This window comes from Hylobates moloch, unplaced genomic scaffold (assembly GCF_009828535.3).
Source record: "Hylobates moloch isolate HMO894 unplaced genomic scaffold, HMol_V3 SCAFFOLD_16, whole genome shotgun sequence".
NCBI classification, from domain to species: domain Eukaryota; kingdom Metazoa; phylum Chordata; class Mammalia; order Primates; family Hylobatidae; genus Hylobates; species Hylobates moloch.
The window spans coordinates 41689455-41708675 of record NW_026652291.1 but is presented as its reverse complement, the minus strand read 5'-3'; the positions used below and the strand labels follow the sequence as shown (position 1 = coordinate 41708675).

Genomic DNA, 19221 nt, shown 5'->3' with positions numbered 1-19221 from the left:
ACCATCTTTTCTTTCTATATTTCCGCTTCATTTTTCTTTTTCTACAGACCAGCTTCTCTGCCTTTCAGTCCACATGACAGACAAAGGCTTCTGAATTTACTTCCTCATTGAGAAAACCAGCCCAGACTCTGTACCTGTTCTCAAATCCTAAGGGACGAGATCATGTAAAGAAAATACAGCTTCCCTATAGGTAAGAGAGCTTTTAGAGAGTTATAAACTAGGCAGACACCCCAAAAGCTACTTCTTCAGTTGTAGGACCATGGGCTAGGGCTAGCCACATAATCTCTTTACATCTCAGTTTCCTCATCTATAAATGGGGATACTAAGACCTGTAATAATCATAACCCTACAGTATAAAAACTATTTCATAGGAATATTTTTAAAATTTCATTAAGATTTTCTTTCTTTTTTTGAGACAGAGTTTCGCTCTTGTTGCCCAGGGTGGAGTGCAATGGCGTGATCTTGCCTCACTGCAACCTCTGCCTTCCGGGTTCAAGCGATTCTCCTGCCTCAGCCTCCCGAGTAGCTGGGATTACAGGCGTCCGCCACCACACCCAGCTAATTTTTTGTATTTTTAGTAGAGACAGGGTATCGCCATGTTGGCCAGGCTGGTCTTGAACTCCTGACCTCAGGTGATCCGCCCACCTCGGTCTCCCAAAGTGCTGAGATTACAGGCATGAGCCATTGCACCTGGCCATTAAGATTGTTTTCTAAGGATTTAGATTGGTGGGAAAATTCTTTACATAATGTATTACTCAGGGTTCTCCAGAGAAACAGAACCAATAGGATATGTGTATTTACATATACAAAGAAAAGTTTATTTTAAGGATTGGTCATGCAGTTGTAGAGGCTGGCAAGTCTACAATCTGCAGGGCAGGCCAACAGGCTGAAGACCCCGGGAAGAGTTAATGTGTAGCTCAAGTCTGAAACCATTCTGTTGGCAGAATTCACTCTTCTTTGGGGGAGGTCAGTCTTTCTTCTCTTAAGGCCTTCATTTAATTGGATAAGACCTACTCACATTATGGAGGATAATCTGCTTTACTCAAAGTCCACTGATTTAAACGTTAAACTTGTCTAAAAACTACTTTCAGAAAAACATCTAGATGTTTTGATCATTTTTGATCAAAAAGCTGAGTACTTTGGCTGGCCATGGTGGTCAAGGCCTGTAATCCCAGCAAGGCCAAGGTGGGCGGATTACTTGAGGTCAGGAGTTCCAGACCAGCCTGGCCAACATGGCGAAACCACATCTCTACTAAAAATATAAAACTTAGCTAGGCGTGGTGGTAGGCACCTGTAATCCCAGCTACTGGGGAGGCTGAGGCAGGAGAATCGCTTGAACCTGGGAGGCAGAGGTTGCAGTGAGCCAAGATCACACCATTGCACTCCAGCCTGGGCAACAGAGCAAGACTCCATCTCAAAAAAAAAAAAAAAATCTGAGTACTTTTACTCAAATAAACTGATACATAAAATTAATAATCACATATAATATTAAATAAAAAGAATAAACTCCACATATAATATGGTCCCAACTATTTTCAAATTGTAAGGAAATAAAAAATTAATATTAGCTTTTTCTTTTTTTTAAATTTATTTTCTAAGTCTTCTATAAATTTCAGTACTTATCTTGCTTGTTCTCTTAGCAGAGTAACCATGTTAACTACTTTTCTTTTCTAGAAACACCCTCTCTCTTACTTTCACTTCTGGCTTCCCTCTGTACTACATTCATTTTATGATACTGTCCAATCTACACCCCTCTCTTCTGAAAATTTCCCCCACTTGGACCCAGCAGTGTGGCCCTGGAGACATGCTCATCTCCTGTGATCCTGCTCCCTTGACCACAGCTACTTGGATCAGGAATGGACACTTGGCCCTAGGGAAGCAAAACCATTGGCTGTGCTGAGCCAATCAGATTCTTTTTTCTAAAAGTAACCGCAAATAAAGTCAGAAAGAGAGTCTCTACTGTGTGCTTGAACTTATAAAACTAAAACTATGAGTGAGGCAGACATCTGTGTATGAAAACAGACAAGAAAGCAGCAGAAGTAAGAGACCATGCAACCCTAAGAAACAAAGATTGAGAGTGGGCCTTTAGTTCTGATAGGGGTCCAGAGTCTGGCTCCAATCCCTCAGAAGGTCCAACAGCTCTTTCTTACCCTTGGCTTCCATGAGATGCCCCTTCTAGCCTTCAAATAAATTTCCCCTTTTTGCTTAAGGCAGTCCAATTAAGTTTTTTACTAGAACCCCCACCACACACATAGACTATCCCTAAGATATATTCTTACCTCTCAAACTGCTATTTTTCATATTCTGTTACAGGTTTTCTTCTGTTTTCTTTGAGACAAGGTCTCACACTGATGCCCAGGCTGGAGTGCTGTGGTACCTTCAAAGCTCACTGCAGCCTTGATCTCCTGGGCTTAAGGGATCCTCCCGTCTCAGCCTCTTTAGCAGCTAGGACTACAGGCATGAGCCGCAACACCTGGCTAACTTATTTATTTTATTTTTTTTGTAGCACCCGGGTCTCACTATGTTGCCCAGGCTGGTCTCGAACTCCTGGGCTCCAGCAATCCTCCCGCCTCGGCCTCCCAAAGTGCTAGGATTACAAGCGTGAGCCACCACATCCAGACTGTTTCAGGTTCTTTTTACTCTATCCATTCTTCGAATATTGATATCTTTAAAGATTCTTTTCCTAGACCCTCTGCTATTTGTTTTGAGAAAAGATCTCATTCCGTCCCCCAGGCTGAAGTACAGTAGCATGATCATGGCTCACTGTAGTTTCAACTTCCCAGGCTCGGGTGTTTCCCCCACCTCAGCCTTCCAAGTAGTTGGGACTACAGGCACACAGCACCCATGCCTAGCTAATTTTTGTGGTATTTTTCATAGAGAATGGGGTTTCGGCTGGGCGTGGTGGCTCATGCCTGTAATCCCAGAACTTTGGGAGGCTGAGGTGGGTGGATCACTTGAGGTCAGGAGTTCGAGACTAGCCTGGCCAATATGGTGAAACCCCATCTCTACTAAAAATACAAAACATTAGTCAGGTGTGGTGGCAGGCGCCTGTAATTCTAGCCACTCAGGAGGCTGAGGCAGAACAATCGCTTGAACCCGAGAGGCGGAGGTTGCAGTGAGCCCAGATCGTGCCATTGCACTCCAGCCTGGGCAACAAGAGCAAAACTCTGTCTCAAAAAAAAAAAAAAACGCGTTTCACCATGTTGCCCAAGCTGGTCTCAAGCTCCTGGGCTCAAGCAATCCACCATTCTCAGCCTCCCAAAGTTCTGGGATTACAGACATGCGCCACTGTGCCCAGCAGACCCTCTCTTCTTCTGTGTGTACCCTTTCAGGGCAATATTATCCACTCTCACCACCTCATTTTGTACCTATATGCTGATGACAAGAAACTGGTCCTGATCTTCATGTATAGAATCATCTCCTGGACAGCTCCAGATGACTTACAGACACTTCAAACTCGAAATACCTAAAACTGAAGTCATCTCTATGCCGTTGCCACTTTCTCCAAATCTGACCCACTTTCATTATTTGCTGTTTCTACAAACCAAACTACTACTTCTCAGCTTGCCAAGCAGGAAACCTCAGAACAATACTTTTTTTCCTTCTTACTGATATATCCAATTAGTCACCATGTTTTGTCATTTCTACCTTTTAATATCTACCAAATTCACCCATTTCTCTCTACTGCCATTGACACTAAGTCAGGGACTGGCAAAGCTTTTATAAAGAGCCTGATAGCAACTATTTAGGCTCTGTGGCCTAAACGGTCTATGTCAGAGCTGGTGTCAGTCATAATCCCAAAAGACACAATCCTGAAGGTTGAAATCCCAAAAGATCAAAATCTCTAAAGTCTAAAATCTCTAATATCTAAAATCCTGAAAATTACAAACCCAAAATATTAAAATCCTGGAATTTGAAAGCCAAATTCCAGGGAAGAAATTTAGCACATTTTTGGTTGTATATGGGGTAGCTGTATCATGTTAGGTGAAGTATTTTCTTGCTATTGTCTCTACATGGAAATTGTGTATAGTTTATATATATGGGTGTGAAGTTGACAAGGTTTGAATTTGTGGACTTAATTTTAGGTGTCAGCTTGACTGGATTAAGAAATATCTAGAAATCTGGTAAAGCATCATTTTGGGTGTGTCTGTGAGCATGTTTCCAGAGGAGATTAGTGTATGAGTCAGAGTGGACTAGATGGGAAAGATCTGCCCTCAGTGTTGGCATGCACCATCTAATCTGCAGGAGGCCCAGAGAGAACATATCCAGAAGGTGAACTGGATTCTTTGGGAGCTGGGACAGACTTGTCTTCTGCTGCCTTGGATGTTAGAACTCCAGGCTCACCAGCCTTGGGATTCCAGCACATACTTACGCCAGCAACCACCCAGATCTTGAGGCTTTCAGCCTTGGACTGGGAGTTACACCATCAGCTTCCCTGGTTCTCAAGGTAAAAATGTAGAAACTTAATAAATGAAGTGATGTACATCTGCATTTGTGAAAGATAAAATTTCTTGAGATCTTGACTTTTTGGGTGACTGCACATGTGGTAGCTGGCCCATGTGGTTTCTGATGGATCTCATCAAAAGGCTCAGATTGTCTATCACGGTATTTCAGATGACCGTAGTTAATAAAGTGGAGTGCACACAATTATCAGCCACAGTGATAAATGTTTGTACTTCACTTTTTTAACTCTTTATTTTTTTTAATTTTCATTTTTTACTGAGTCTCGTTCTATCTCCCAGGCTAAGACACAGTGGCATGATCATAGTTCGCTGCTGCCTCCAACTCCTGGGCTCAAGTGATCTTCCCACCTCAGCTTCCCAAGTGTCTGGGACTACAAGTACATACCACCACACGTGGCTAATTTTTAAATTTTGTGTAGAGAAAGGGCCTTGATTTGTTGCCCAGGCTGGTCTCGAACTCTTGGCCTCAAGTGATCCTCCTGCTTTGGCTTTCCAAAGTGCTGGGATTACAGGCATGTGCCACCATGCCCAGCCTTGACCTCCTTCTTTTTTTTTTTTTTTTTTTTTTGAGACAGGGTCTCACTGAGTTGCCCAAGCTGGAGTATAGTGATGTCGTTACAGCTCACTGCAGCCTCAGGTGATTTTCCCCACCTTAGCCTCCAGAGTAGCTGGGACCACAGGCACACACCACCACGCCTGGCTAACTTTCTATATTTTTTGTAGTGATGGAGTTTCACCATGTTGCCCAGGCTGGTATCCTGAGCTCAAGCGATCCTCCTGCCTCAGCCTCCCAAAGTGCTGGGATTACAGGCATGAGCCACTGCTCCTGGCAGACCTCCTTTTTTTTTTTTTTTTTTTGAGATGGAGTGTTGCTCTTTTTGCTCAGGCTGGAGTGCAATGGTGTGATCTTGGCTCACTGCAACCACCGCCTCCCGAGTTCAAGTGATTCTCCGCCTCAGCCTCCCGAGTAGTTGGGATTACAGGCGCCCGCCACCATGCCCAGCTAATTTTTTGTATTTTTAGTAGAGACAGGGTTTCACCATGTTGGCCAGGCTGGTCTCGAACTCCAGACCTCAGGTGATCAGCCCACCTCGGCTTCCCAAAGTGCTGGGATTACAGGCGTAAGCCACTGCGCCCAGCCAGTGACCTTCATCTTTATGAATACAGTTCATCTGCTCATAACTGTTGTACCTGTGCAACTGTCATTAGTATACCTGAGTATGCTTATAAAAATATGTATGTTATTGTCTATTTTATTGTTTAAAGTGACTTATGAAGCATTCTGTTGTGTGTTTATATGTTGCTCGAATAAATCTCCCTTTTTTTTGAGCCGGAGTTTCACTCTTGTGAAACTCAGATCCATGAGAAAAGGGAAACAAATGAGCCCTGTAATTGCATTATCCTGCTGCTAGAGGCAGTTTCCAGGCTGTAGCACAGGAGGAAGAATCAAAACTGAGTCCAGCAGTTTCTCTGAGTTAAGGGGAGAAAGACTTGTATCCTCAGAGGCCAAAGAGGCTGTAATTTGCAGGACAGAGTATTGGAGTGACAAATCTCAGAGACTGAGCCCTGGAGATATGTAGAGGGAACTCATGAAGTTGCTGGCTGAGTACTAATTTGTGCATGCATGGGGAGAAATCCACCAGACTGTAGAAAAAACTACTGGAGAGGAGCAGGCCAAACAATTCCCAAAGCTCATATAAGCTTGCAATTGCTTCAAGCAGTGAAGAGGGAATTGGGTAGAATGGTTAGAAGGTTATCATGTAAGTAGTGAGGCTAAATTAGCCTTAGCCTACGATTATTCTGGACCATCCTAACAAACCTAGAAGGATTTAAACTGACAAGTAATTTAACTGCACACCAGAACAAAGTCCAAGACTATGTAAAGAAATATAACAAAATCCAAAACTCTATAAAAATTACCAAGCAAGGAATTAGGAAAATATGATCTATAATCAGGAGAAATAATAGAAACACACAAAGATGACAAAGATGATGGAATTAGAAGATAAATACCTTAAGATTGCTATAAAACATCTTATAAATTCACTGGGCAAGGTACTGTAATCCCAGCACTTTGGGAAACGGGGGTGAGAGGATAGCACGAGCCCAGGAGTTCAAGACCAGCCTGGCCAACATGGTGAAACCCCATCTCTACTAAAAATACAAAAATTACCTGGGTGTGGTGGCAAGCGCCTGTAATCCCAGGTACTTGGGAGGCTGAGGCAGGAGAATCGCTTGAATCCGGGGGATGGAGGTTGCAGTGAGCCAATATCGCACCTCTGCACTCTAGCCTGGGCAACAGAGCAAGACTCCATCTCAAAAAAACAAACAAAAAAATTTAAAATATAAAATTTAAAAATTAAAAAAATTAGCCAGGCATAGTGGCACACACCTGCAGTCCTAGCTACTCTGGATGCTGAGGCAAGAGGTTCCCTTAAACCCAAGAGTTCAAGGCTCTTGGGTTTAAGATCTCACAATTGCACCCCAGCCTGGGCGACAGTGAGTCTCTGTACCAATAATTTTTTTTTTTTTTTTTGAGATAGAGTCTCACGCTGTCACCCAGGCTGGAGTGCAGTGGCACAATCTCAGCTCACAGCAACCTCTGCCTCCCAGGTTCAAGCAATTCTCCTGCCTCAGCCTCCCAAGTAGCTGGGATTACAGGCGCCCACCACCATGTCAGATAATTTTTGTATTTTTAGTAGAGACAGGGTTTCTGCATGTTGGCCAGGCTGGTCTCAAACTCCTGACCTCAGGTGATCCGCCTGCCTTGGCCTCCCAAAATGCTGGGATTACAGGCGTGAACCACTGTGCCCAGGACCCAATTGTAATTTTTAAAAATCTTCTGAACTTAAGAATATAGAAATATAATGAGCTGAGAAATTGAAGATTTTTTAAAAGACCCAAATGCAATTTCTAGATACAAACTACACAGAATCTGAAATTATACCCTATCCTACTTGATAAAATTACCAGAAAATTAGAGATTGCAAAAGAACAGGTAAGTGAACTTAAAGCCATAGCAACAAAAAAACTGTAAAAAAGGAAGCAGGGAAAGCAAAAATGCTTAAAAAATAAATAAATAAGAATACAGCTTCAGGGACCTGTGAATGAACAGTTTAAAATACATGAAATTGGACCTTCTCTTTTTTTTTTTTTTTTGACACGGAGTCTCACTCTGTCGCCCAGGCTGGAGTGCTGTGGAGCAATATCCGTTATCGGCTCACTGCAAGCTCCGCCTCCCAGGTTCATGCCATTCTCCTGCCTCAGCCTCCCGAGTAGCTGGGACTACAGGCACCGCCATCATGCCTGGCTAATTTTTTTGTATTTTTAGTAGAGCCGGGGTTTCATCATGTTAGCCAGAATGGTCTCGATCTCTTGACCTCGTGATCCACCAGCCTCGGCCTCCCAAAGTGCTGGGATTACAGGCATGAGCCACCACACCCGTACTGAAATTGGAATTTCCAAAGAAGAGAATGGAAGTGTGTAAGGGAGAAGAAAAAAATTCTAAAAATAATGCTGAAGATCTTCCAAATATAATGAAAACTACAAACCCCTGGATTCAAGCTCAATGACCTCAAAGCAGAAGAAAAATAAAGAAAAAAGCATGTTAAGGCACATCATTTTTAAATTGCTCAAAACTAGGGAAAAAGAGAAAATTTTAAAACCAGCCAGGATAAAAAATACATATTAAGTACTGGGGATCACAAATAAGAATTTCAGCAGATATTTTGTCAAAAACTATGCAAGCCAGAAGGCAATGGTACAACATAGTACTAAAAGTGCCAAAAGTGGCCGGGCCTAGTGGTTTACAACTGTAATCCCAACACTTTGGGAGGCTGAGGCGGGCAGATTACTTGAGGTTAGGAGTTTGAGATCTGCCTGGCCAACATGGTGAAACCCTATCTCTACTAAAATTACAAAAAAATTAGCCAGGCATGTTGGTGCTCGCCTGTAGTCCCAGCTACTTGGGAGGCTGAGGCAGGAGAACTGCTTGAACCCAGAAGGCGGAGGTTGCAGTGAGCCAAGATCCGGCCACTGTATGCCATCCTGGGGAACAGCACAAGACTCCATCTCAAAAAGAAAAAAAAAAAGAAGTGCCAAGAGAAAAAACAAAACTATCAACCTAGAATTCTGAATTCTGTATCTTTATTTTTGGAATTCTGTATCTCATGAAAATATTTTTCCAAAATTAATTCAATATATTTTTCAAATAAAAGAGCTAAGGAAATGTTATCACCAGCAGATCTATAGTAGAAAAAATGTGAAAAGAGGTTCTTTAGGTAGGAGAAAAATTATACCAGTCCCAAAACCATATTAGGAAATTCTATATCATATATTGCAACTTTATACAAAAATAATAACGATGAATTGTGAGCCTTAGGACATATGTAGATACAAATGCATGACAAAGGGGGGGCGGGGATAAGTGGAAATATACTGTTGCAAGGTTCTGATGCTATACTTGAACTAGTGTAATACTATTTTAAGGTGAAGCAACCACTAAAAAAAGATAGTTTTTAAAAATCAACATGTACCCTATAAATATATGCCTACTAGGTACCCATAGAAAAAAAAATTAAAAATCTGTAAAGATCAGTAAGTAAAATACCAATAATCTAAGCGAAAAAAATAAAAGAAATGCTTTGAATAGACAGCTCACAGAAAAGGAAACATAAGTGGTCAATAAACCTATGGAAAGTTCTTCAACTTTACTGGTAAGACTAATTCAAATTAAATACAATGTTAAAATTACTTTGTCATCTGTAAAATTAGGATAGTAAAAATTCATATATATATGTGTGTATAAGTATATATATACATATATATATATACATATTTTTTTTTTTTGAGATGGAGTTTCGCTCCTGTCATCCAAGCTGGAGTGCAGTGGCATGATCTTGGCTCACTGCAACCTACGCCTCCCAGGTTCAAGCGATTCTCCTGCCTCAGCTCCCGAGTAGCTGGGATTACAGGTGCTTGCCACCACACCCGGCTAATTTTTGTATTTTTAGTAGAGACAGGGCTTCTCCATGTCTGACCCTCAGGTGATCCACCCACCTCAGCCTCCCAAAGTGCTATGATTACAGGTGTGAGTCACCATGCCTGGCCACATAAAAATTATTTTTAAAAAAATTTAAGAAAAATTATTTTGAGGAAGATCAATAAATTTGATAACATACTGCAACAGTGAGAGCATAGGAAACCAGATACTCTCATACATTTCCAGGAGGAATGTAAATTAGTACAATCTTTATGACAGGCAATTTTACATTATCTGTTAAAATTTAATGCCTATATTCTTTGACATAGTAATGTCTTCCAATAAACAGTCACTGTGTCATTATACTAGCAAACGATTGGAAAACTAAAGGTATTGGAATATTTCTTGAGGGGAGCTCTGGGAAAATAAATAAATAAATAAGTGTATAGAAATAGTCAACTTATTAAATTATGTCATATTAATATATTGGAACAACATGCAAATGTGAAAAAAAAAGATAGCATTTTCTCTCTCCTTCTGTTTGCCTCTCTCCCTCTCTCTATATATATAGAATTAATTTATGTAAGGCATTTTTAAAAATCATAGACACATAATTAGTATTCATTAACTGTTGGACTTAAAAAAAAAAAAAAAAAAGGCCAGGCACCGTGGCTCACACCTGTAATCCCAGAAATTCGGGAGGCTGAGGCAGGAGGATCATTTGAGCCCAGGAGATTGAGACCAACCTGGGCAACATGGTGAAACCTATGTAAAAAAAATGGTAAGAAAAAAAGAAGAAATAGAAAGGAAGGAAGGATGGGAAGGAAAGAGAAAAAGGAAAAGAAGATGGATGGATGGAAGCAAGGAAGAAAGAGAGGGAGAGAGAGGAAGGAAGGTATTTGCAATATATTACTAAGTGATAAAAGCAAGATCCAGAACAGTACAGTATGTTACCTTGTGTATGAATAATAAACTATAATAAGGCCGGGTGTGGTGGCTCATGCCTGTAATCCCAGCACTTTGGGAGGCCGAGGCAGGTGGATCATCTGAGGTCAAGAGTTCAAGACCAGCCTGGCCAACATGCTGACATCCCATTTCTACTAAAAATTAAAAAAATTAGCTGGGCGTGATGGTGGGCACCTGTAATCCCAGCTAGTTGGGAGGCTGAGGCAGGAGAATCACTTGAACCTGGGAGCCGGAGGTTGCGGTGAGCCAAGGTCGCGCCATTGCACTGCACTCCAGCCTGGGCAACAAGAACAAAACTCTGTCTCAAAACAAACAAACAACTATATAAATGTATGTCTGCAAAAGTAGAGACTACTTCTGGGAAGCTAAACAAGAAATGTCTAACACTGGATCCTTTAGAAAAAAAGACCCTAGAAGCTGTGGAACAGAGAAAGAAATGTACTCTTCTCTTCATGTTTCTTTTTTTGAGACGGAGTCTCGCTCTGTCAGCAGGGTTCAAGCAACCTCTGCCTCCCAGGTTCAAGCAATTCTGTCTCAGCCTCCCGAGTATTTGGGACTACAGGCACCTGCCACCACACCCAGCTAATTTTTGTATTTTTTTTTTTTTTTTTTTTTTTTTTTTTTTGAGACGGAGTCTTGCTCTGTCGCCCAGGCTGGAGTGCAGTGGCGTGATCTCGGCTCACTACAACCTCCGCCTCCCGGGTTCACGCCATTCTCCTGCCTCAGCCTCTCCGAGTAGCTGGGACTACAGGCGCCCGCCACCACGCCCGGCTAATTTTTTGTATTTTTGGTAGAGACGGGGTTTCACCGTGGTCTCGATCTCCTGACCTCGTGATCCACCCGCCTCGGCCTCCCAAAGTGCTGGGATTACAAGCGTGAGCCACCGCGCCCGGCCCTAATTTTTGTATTTTTAATAGAGATGGGGTTTCACCATATTGGTCAGGCTGGTCTTGAACTCCTGACCTCAGGTGATCCATTCACCTTGGCCTTCAAAAGTGCTGGGATTACAGGCGTGAGCCATGGCACCCAGCCTAATTTCTGTATTTTTAGTAGAGACAGGCATGGTGGTGGGTGAGCCAAGATTGTGCCACTGCACTCCAGGCTGGGCAACAGAGCAAGACTCCATCTCAAAAAAATACAAAAATTAGCCGGGTGTGGTGGCGCACACCTGTCATCCCAGCTACCCAGGAAGCTGAGGTAGAAGAATCACTTGAACATGGGAGGCGGAGGTTGTAGTGAGCCACAATCATGCCACTGCACTCCAGCCTGGTGACAAGAACTAGACTCTGTATCCAAAAAAAAAAAAAAAGGAATTAGTAATAAGCACTTATAAACTCAGGAAAACGTGAATTTCAAACACAAGTATCATGCTCCGTAAAAAAGAGGCAAACCAATTCAATTTTTTAATAAACTGTGTTTCTTTCCAGAATTACCATAGTGATCGATTTTTCTTGGATCTTGCAGCCTCCTCGGTCTTTATTGTGACCTCCTTTTGTAACTCTTACTTTTTGCCTTTCTTCCATTTATCTTTTCATGACCTCACGGATATCTTCTTCTATTATTTACAGTAAACCACATTTTGACAGAATATTCTTATGCGTCTTTCTTTTCCAAAGCTCTTACTATGTTTATCAAATTTTTTATTTATATTAGGTGACAAATCAGCATTTGATTTCAGTCAACACCTTAATACATGTTTAATATGTATTAATATTTGTGGATGTTGCGTATGTATGTACATACGCAAACACAAATTATCTTCTCAAGGTATATAAAAGCTATTCTTGTATTTTAAGAATACAATCATATATTTCAAAAATAATATTACTGCAAGCATACCTTAAAAATCACACACAAAGTGTGATTTAAAATGAATTTTCTATATAAGCTGCTGAGTCAGTCTGAGCCCCTGCCACTTACTGGCTAGGTTACTTTGCTTAAGTTATATAATATAACCTCCTTGAACCTCAGTTTCCTCATCTGTAAACCCATGCTAATAATAGGAACATTGGGATATTATAGGAGAGTAAATGAGATAAAAGACATTTCAAACAATGTCTGATTCATAGTAAGTGCTTAAAAATATTCAAGAGATATTAACAGCTGGGCGCGGTGGCTCATGCCTGTAATCCCAACACTTTAGGAGTCTGAGGTGGGCAGATCACAAGGTCAGGAGTTTGAGGCTAGCCTGACCAACATGGTAAAACCCTGTCTCTACTGAAAGAAAAACAAAAAAAAAAAAACAAAAAAATTAGCCGGGCGTGGTGGTGCATGCCTGTAATCCCAGCTACTCAGGAGGCTGAAGCAGGAGAATTGCTTGAACCCAGGAGGCAGAGGTTGCAGTGAGCCAATATCGTACCACTGCACTCCAGCCTGGGCAACAGAGTAAGACTCCATCTCAAAAAAATAAAAATAAAAAAATATTAACAATGTTATAACATTATTAATATATTATAAAATATAATAATTTATTATAATAAAAAGTAGTAAAAGCACATAAAATGAAGGACTAGTTGGCAATGAGTTGTCTATAAAGTAAGTGCTACAGCTAATTTTTAGCAGGGCAAGGTGGCTGATGCCTGTAATACCAGCACTTTGGGAGGCCGAGGTGGGAGGATCACTTGAGCCCAGGAGTTCGAGACCAGCCTAAGCAACATGGCAAAACCCCATCTCTATAACAAACAAACAAACAAAATTAGCTGATGGTAGTGTGTGCCTGTGGTCCCAGCTACTTGGGAGGCTGAGGTGGGAGGATCGCTTAAGCCTGGGAGGTTGAGGCTGCACTGAGCCGGAATCGTGCCACTGCACTCCAGTCTGAGCGACAGAGTCAGACCCTGTCTCAAGAAAAAAAAAAAGACTGATTTTTAAAAAATGAAATTAATCTAAAACCTTATAATTAAATAAAGTATACAGTTAAAACTGATTACATTCCATATTATTTAAAAATTAAATTAATTCGGGCCGGGTGTGGTGGCTCACACCTGTAATCCCAGCACTTTGGGAGGGGGCGGATCACGAGGCCAGGAGATCGAGACCATCCTGGCTAACATGGTGAAACCCCGTCTCTACTAAAAATACAAAAAATTAGCCAGGCGCGGTGGCGGGCGCCTGTAGTCCCAGCTACTCAGGAGGCTGAGGCAGGAGAATGGCGTGAACCCGGGAGGCGGAGCTTGCAGTGAGCCGAGATCGCGCCACTGCACTCCAGCCTGGGGGAAAGAGCGAGACTGTCTCAAAAAAAAAAAAATTAAGTTAATTCAAGTCAAACAGCTTTAAAAATTAAGAAATTTTATTTTTGAAAAGAACATGCAAACATACATGGAAAAGGAATGTCATATTGTTTATCTTATTCTTCAAAGGACTACTTTTTGTCTTTATATCAGATGCTCCTTATTTCTTAATTTTTTTTCCAATTCAGGCTACAAAAAATTCCAATGAATAATATGAGAGCAATAATCATTATCCTAGGCAATGGATCTCAAGTTATTTAATCCTTGGGAAAAGGTCATAACATTTTCTATCCTCCATCACCATAAAATATATATACAAAACTCTTTAAGTAACTACTTGGAGCTATACTATTCCAATCTCTCCTTTGTCTTATAACGTACCTTAAAAAAATTCAGGCGGGGTGCAGTGACTCACATCTGTAATCCCAGCACTTTGGGAGGCTGAGGGGAGTGGATCACGAGGTCAAGAGATCGAGACCATCCTGGCCAACATGGTGAAACCCTGTCTCTACTAAAAATACAAACATTAGCCGGCGGTGGTGGTGTGCGCCTGTAGTCCTAGCTACTGAGGAGACTGAGGCAGGAGAATCGCTTGAACCGGGGAGGCAGAGTTTGCAGTGAGACAAGATCACAGCACCTTACTCCAGCCTGGGCGACAAAGAGAGATTTCGTCTCAAAAAAAAAAAAAAAAATTCAAAGACTGTAATTTCAAAAAAGCTGAGACAGCAATCTTGAAGAAATACAAGTAACTCCTCACTTATCTAATGGGTCAGAATCTCTGGGAAACTTACCCTGGGAAATGTAGAAATCTGCATTTTTAAACAACCCCCGAGTTTGTACACTGTCTTTTTTTTTGAGATAGGGTCTTGCCCTGTCATCCAGGCTGGAGTGCAGTGGTGCAATCACAGCTCATTGCAGCCCCAACCTCCCAGGCTCAAGTGATGCTCCCACCTCAGCCTCCCTAGTAGCTAGAACTACAGGCATGTGCCACCATGCCCAGCTGATTTTTTTTTTTTTTTTCGCAGAGACAGGGTCTTGCTATATTGCCCAGGCTGGTCTCCAACTCCTGGGCTCAAGGGATCCTTCCGCCTCAGCCTCCCAAAGTGCTAGGATTACAGGGGTGAACCACTATACCTGGCCATATACTGTCATTTTAAGTGTAAGTGAGGAATAATAAAACAGAAAGGATTAATTTAAAATGCTCTGGGTGGTGAATCTTAAGCAAATTTCAATGAGGGCAGAAATATTAAGTAGTAGGTAGTAGTGAAGTAGTAAAGCCAAGACAAAGGAATGGTATAGAACTCAGTTTCAAGGATGTTTCAGCACTCTAGGCATATATAAGTAACCATACCTGTCCCAAATAAGCAGCTGAGGCACAGCAGATGGGCAAGACTGCCAACCAAAACTTATTAGAAAAACACCAGGCTTTCATTATTTAATTCTTCCCCCAGTTTCTAGGGGAAAGGCTTTCTATATAAGCCTCCAATGCAGTACAATACTAATTCACAGAGTAGAGGACCCAAACAACTGAAGCAAAGGAAGGTACTTTTGTTTTCAATAGATAACAAGGATCTTTAAAAAAAAAAAAAAAAAAGGAAAAGGAGGCCGGGCGCGGTGGCTCACGCCTGTAATACCAGCACTCTGGGAGGCCGAGGCAGGGGGATCACAAGGTCAGGAGATCGAGACCATCCTGGCTAACAGAGTGAAACCCCGTCTCTACTAAAAAATACAAAAAAATTAGCCGGGCGTAGTGGAGGGCGCCTGTAGTCCCAGCTACTAGGGAGGCTGAGACAGGAGAATGGCGGGAACCCGGGAGGCGGAGCTTGCAGTGAGCCCAGATTGCACCACTGCACTCCAGCCTGGGCAACAAAGCAAGACTCCGTCTTAAAAAAAAAAAAAAAGGAAAAGGAAAAGCTGGCACTTGGGAGGCTAAGGAGGGAGGATAACTTGAGCCCAGGAGTTCGAGACCTGCCTAGGCAAGATAGTGAGACTCCGACTCTTAGGGAAAAAAAAAAAAAGGAAAAAGGTTAAAAAGCCATCTCGTTTTTTGTACTGGATTATTACAGTCAAACATTTATAAACACAGAACTTTCATATAAAGGAGGCTTAGGCCAGACGGCTCACGCCTATAATCCCAGCACTTTGGGAGGCCGAGGTGGGTGGATCACCTGAGGTCAGGGGTTCAAGACCAGCCTGGCCAAGGCGGTGAAACCACGTCTCTACTAAAAATCCTTAAAAAATTAGCTGGTGTGGTGGTGGGTGCCTGTAATCCCAGCTACTCGGGAGGCTGAGGCAGAGAATTGCTTGAACCTGGGAGGCGGAGGTTGCAGTGAGCCGAGACTGCGCCACTGCACTCCAGCCCGGGCAACAGAGCGAGACTCCGTCAGGAGGCTTTCTTTCAGAACAGCTAGCCAAAAAATTATGCAAATTTAGAGTGAAAAAACGTAAAATAAGAAATTTAAAGCATTACAAGATTAATTTTAATGTAACTGGCAGTTTGCACATCTGTAAAATGACAGTTTGAAACTAGGTGATTTCTAATATCCGGTCTACTTCAAAGTCTAAAATTCTATGATACGCAAATTTCTTAAACTTTGAATTAAATATACTAGGTTGTTTAAAAACTAAATCTAAGCTTATTCTGATAATTCAAATAACCCTGAAATGTTAGAATATCAATATCCCATAAACAATTCAGCAGTACTGTTTTCAGACTTCCAGTTAGTATGTGTCCAGAACAAATAAAGAGCAAAAATAGCTATTTTCTCTTACTTTGACTGCTAATACTAATAGCATACAAAATAGCTACTCACTGAGAAGGCATCATAAAAGGCTCTATTGTTACAGAATCCTAAAAGTCTCATGAAAATGAGAGAAACATCATCAGCTAACATCACCAGGCCAAACACAGCTCACTGAAAATCTTAAATTCGGAAATATTTAGATTAAATGAAAACTTCGAGATATTTATCTATTACGCAAAACAGGTAGCACTGCTTCACAATCTGAACACCACCGTATAGCTCCTTTGGTTAAACAGAAAAAAATTTCCCATGGTACTCTTTCCTCCTAATTCTGCCATTCTTACTATGCACAATGCATATTTTCCATGTACTGTAAGAGAGATGCACTACACAGAAGTATCCATGGGGACAAAATTTTATCTACACTGAAATTTAATGTGGGATAAGTAAGCTTATCATAATGGAGTTTTACACAGAGTGTGTATTTCTCAATGTAAAATGATTTTGTGAAGTAAAGGGGGAAAAAATAGAGGAAGTTTGTTTTCTTAAAGTCTCCATAATTATGCACTTTTTTTTTTTTTTGAGACGGAGTCTCGCTCTGTCACCCAGGCTGGAGTGCAGTGGCGCAATCTTGGCTCACTGCAAGCTCTGCCTCCCGGGTTCACGCCATTCTCCTGCCTCAGCCTCTCCGAGTAGCTGGGACTACAGGCACCCACCACTACGCCCGGCTAATTTTTTTGTATTTTTTTAGTACAGACGGGGTTTCACCGTGGTCTCGATCTCCTGACCTCGTGATCCGCCCGCCTCGGCCTCCCAAAGTGCTGAGATTACAAGCGTGAGCCACCGCGCCCGGCCAGCACTTTATTCTTAAAATAAGGGACTGGTCTGCAGGATTAACAAATCTTACAATTCAAAGACAGATAAACATTGGAAGGCCAAAAGAAGTAAGCAAAATAAAAACGATTACCATTAAAAACTCTTCCCTTGGCAGTTTTCAGAGAGAGTTTAAAAAAAAAAAAAAAACTTTTCCTGATTGTCAGGCTGACCCTGCTGTCATATTTGCCATTTTTATAAACCCACTAGTCTGATCAAAAAGTTAAGAATAACTTTTAAACCATGCATTTTTAGAGTTAATGAGGCAATAACACTATAGTATTACAGCTGTAGCTCAACAACTGTTAGATACTACAGATCAGTGATCCAGAAGATGATTAAACTTTATCAGCAAAGTAGCAACCACACGCCTTAAAAACAGAACTCACACTGTACTCCATTAACTTCCATAAAGGGAATTTCGATGAAAATCGATTACTTCATTGCTTGGAACTAGCATGTTTGTTTTGGAATTACACTAAGGTTTTGTAAACACTGTCTCACGGTAAAGCTAATGACTTTACCTCTTTCTGAAACAGTTTTAGGGAAGGCACCACATATTACGGTGAAACTGGGTCTTAGTTTATTTTACACAGCGATTATTTTAAAAATTCACTTCCACTGTGCACTGCAAGAATTAAAGCCGTTTAAAAAACTCAACCAAAGCCCAGTGACAATGTATTACTCTAGGAAAAGTGTGTCCTTTGGGTCCTAAGAAAGGCATTAAATTGGAATTTAATATTAAAATAGAATTCAATGGCTAAGTACCTAGTTTCCCCCAATTACTTAATTTTTCAAAACCCAGAAAGGGCCTGTTTGCGAGTATTGTGAAAACCTGTGGAAAGAGAGGCTTTGGAAGGGAACGGTCGAATTAAAATAAATGCAGAGAGCAAAGAGAACTCCGAGTTCTTTGAACTCCCCCAGGCTGAACAGGACGAGAGGGAACCTTACCTGCCAGCGGCCATAGGTGAGGAGGACCATAGAAATGGGGATGGCGGTGCCGGACATGGCATGGGTGGAGGGCATGCTGTACTCGGAGTTGTAGAAGACCTCCAACTTGACCACGGGCGGCGAGGCGGGCCGCGGCCAGCGGATGATGTCCTTGGTGCACTGGCCCAGGTACATGACCAGCACCCAGATGACCACGAGCCTCCGGCCCACCAGAGGGTCCAGGTTCCAGATCCAGAAGGGGAAGAACAGGATGTAGAAGAGTTCGTTGCCCAGCTCCGTGCCGAAGCAGAACAGGCAGTAGAGCGGCCAGTTGCTCACGCGGGCCAGCTGGCCCTCCTCGCCCGTCAGCGAGTTGCGGCGCAGGGCGCCCGCGCGCCGCGGCGAGGCCGGGCCCAGCTCGGCCGCCAGCCCGTTCAGCACGCCGTTGGGGGCGCCGCCGCCGTCCGGCTTGGCCGGGCACTGATTGCGGTCGCTCCCGGGCGGCTGGGGGCCTCCAGGCGCCCCTGGCTGCCGCCCTCGCAGTCGAGGGTCTCCGGCGAGAGGCGCCTCCGCCTTTTCATCCTCCCTCGGGTCTGCTGAGCGGCGCGGCGGCGCTTCCACCCCGCACAGCCGCTGGAAACGGGCCACTTTCTGCGGGTCCTGCAGACGGCCAACCAGCTGGGCCAGGCGCCGCCTCAGCGACATGATAACGGAACCCCCGGGAAGGCGGGCCGGCCCCCGGCGCAGCCCCGAACTGTCCCCGCGCTCCTGGCCAGCGGCAGCCGAACCGGCACAGCGCTCTACCCTCCGGAGTCTGCCGGGTGACGGCGCCACAGGCCGCGCGCCCCCGCCCCGCGCGCGCCGCGCCCAGCCCCGCCCCGCCCCGCCCCCACCCGGGCTCCCTGAGGGGCCGGACCGCGCGGGTCCGCCCCGAGCGCATCCGGCGGCGGCTTGGCGCTGAGGATTGGCGGGCGGCCGCTTTGAGGTCCCGGGTAATACCCACCAGCAGGCGTCACGGCGTTCGTCTGGTGGGACGC

General features: G+C 43.2%; 1 protein-coding gene across 1 annotated transcript in view; it reads right to left on the bottom strand.

The window, feature by feature from the left end:
• SGPP1 (sphingosine-1-phosphate phosphatase 1) overlaps positions 1–19010 on the bottom strand; it is a 45997-nt gene extending 26987 nt beyond the window's left edge. The window contains exon 1 of the mRNA XM_032179721.2: positions 18206–19010. Coding sequence (XP_032035612.1) covers positions 18206–18889 — 684 coding nt within the window. The 5' untranslated portion in view covers positions 18890–19010. The remainder of the gene's footprint in view (positions 1–18205) is intronic.
• Between the last annotated feature and the right edge of the window lie 211 nt (positions 19011–19221).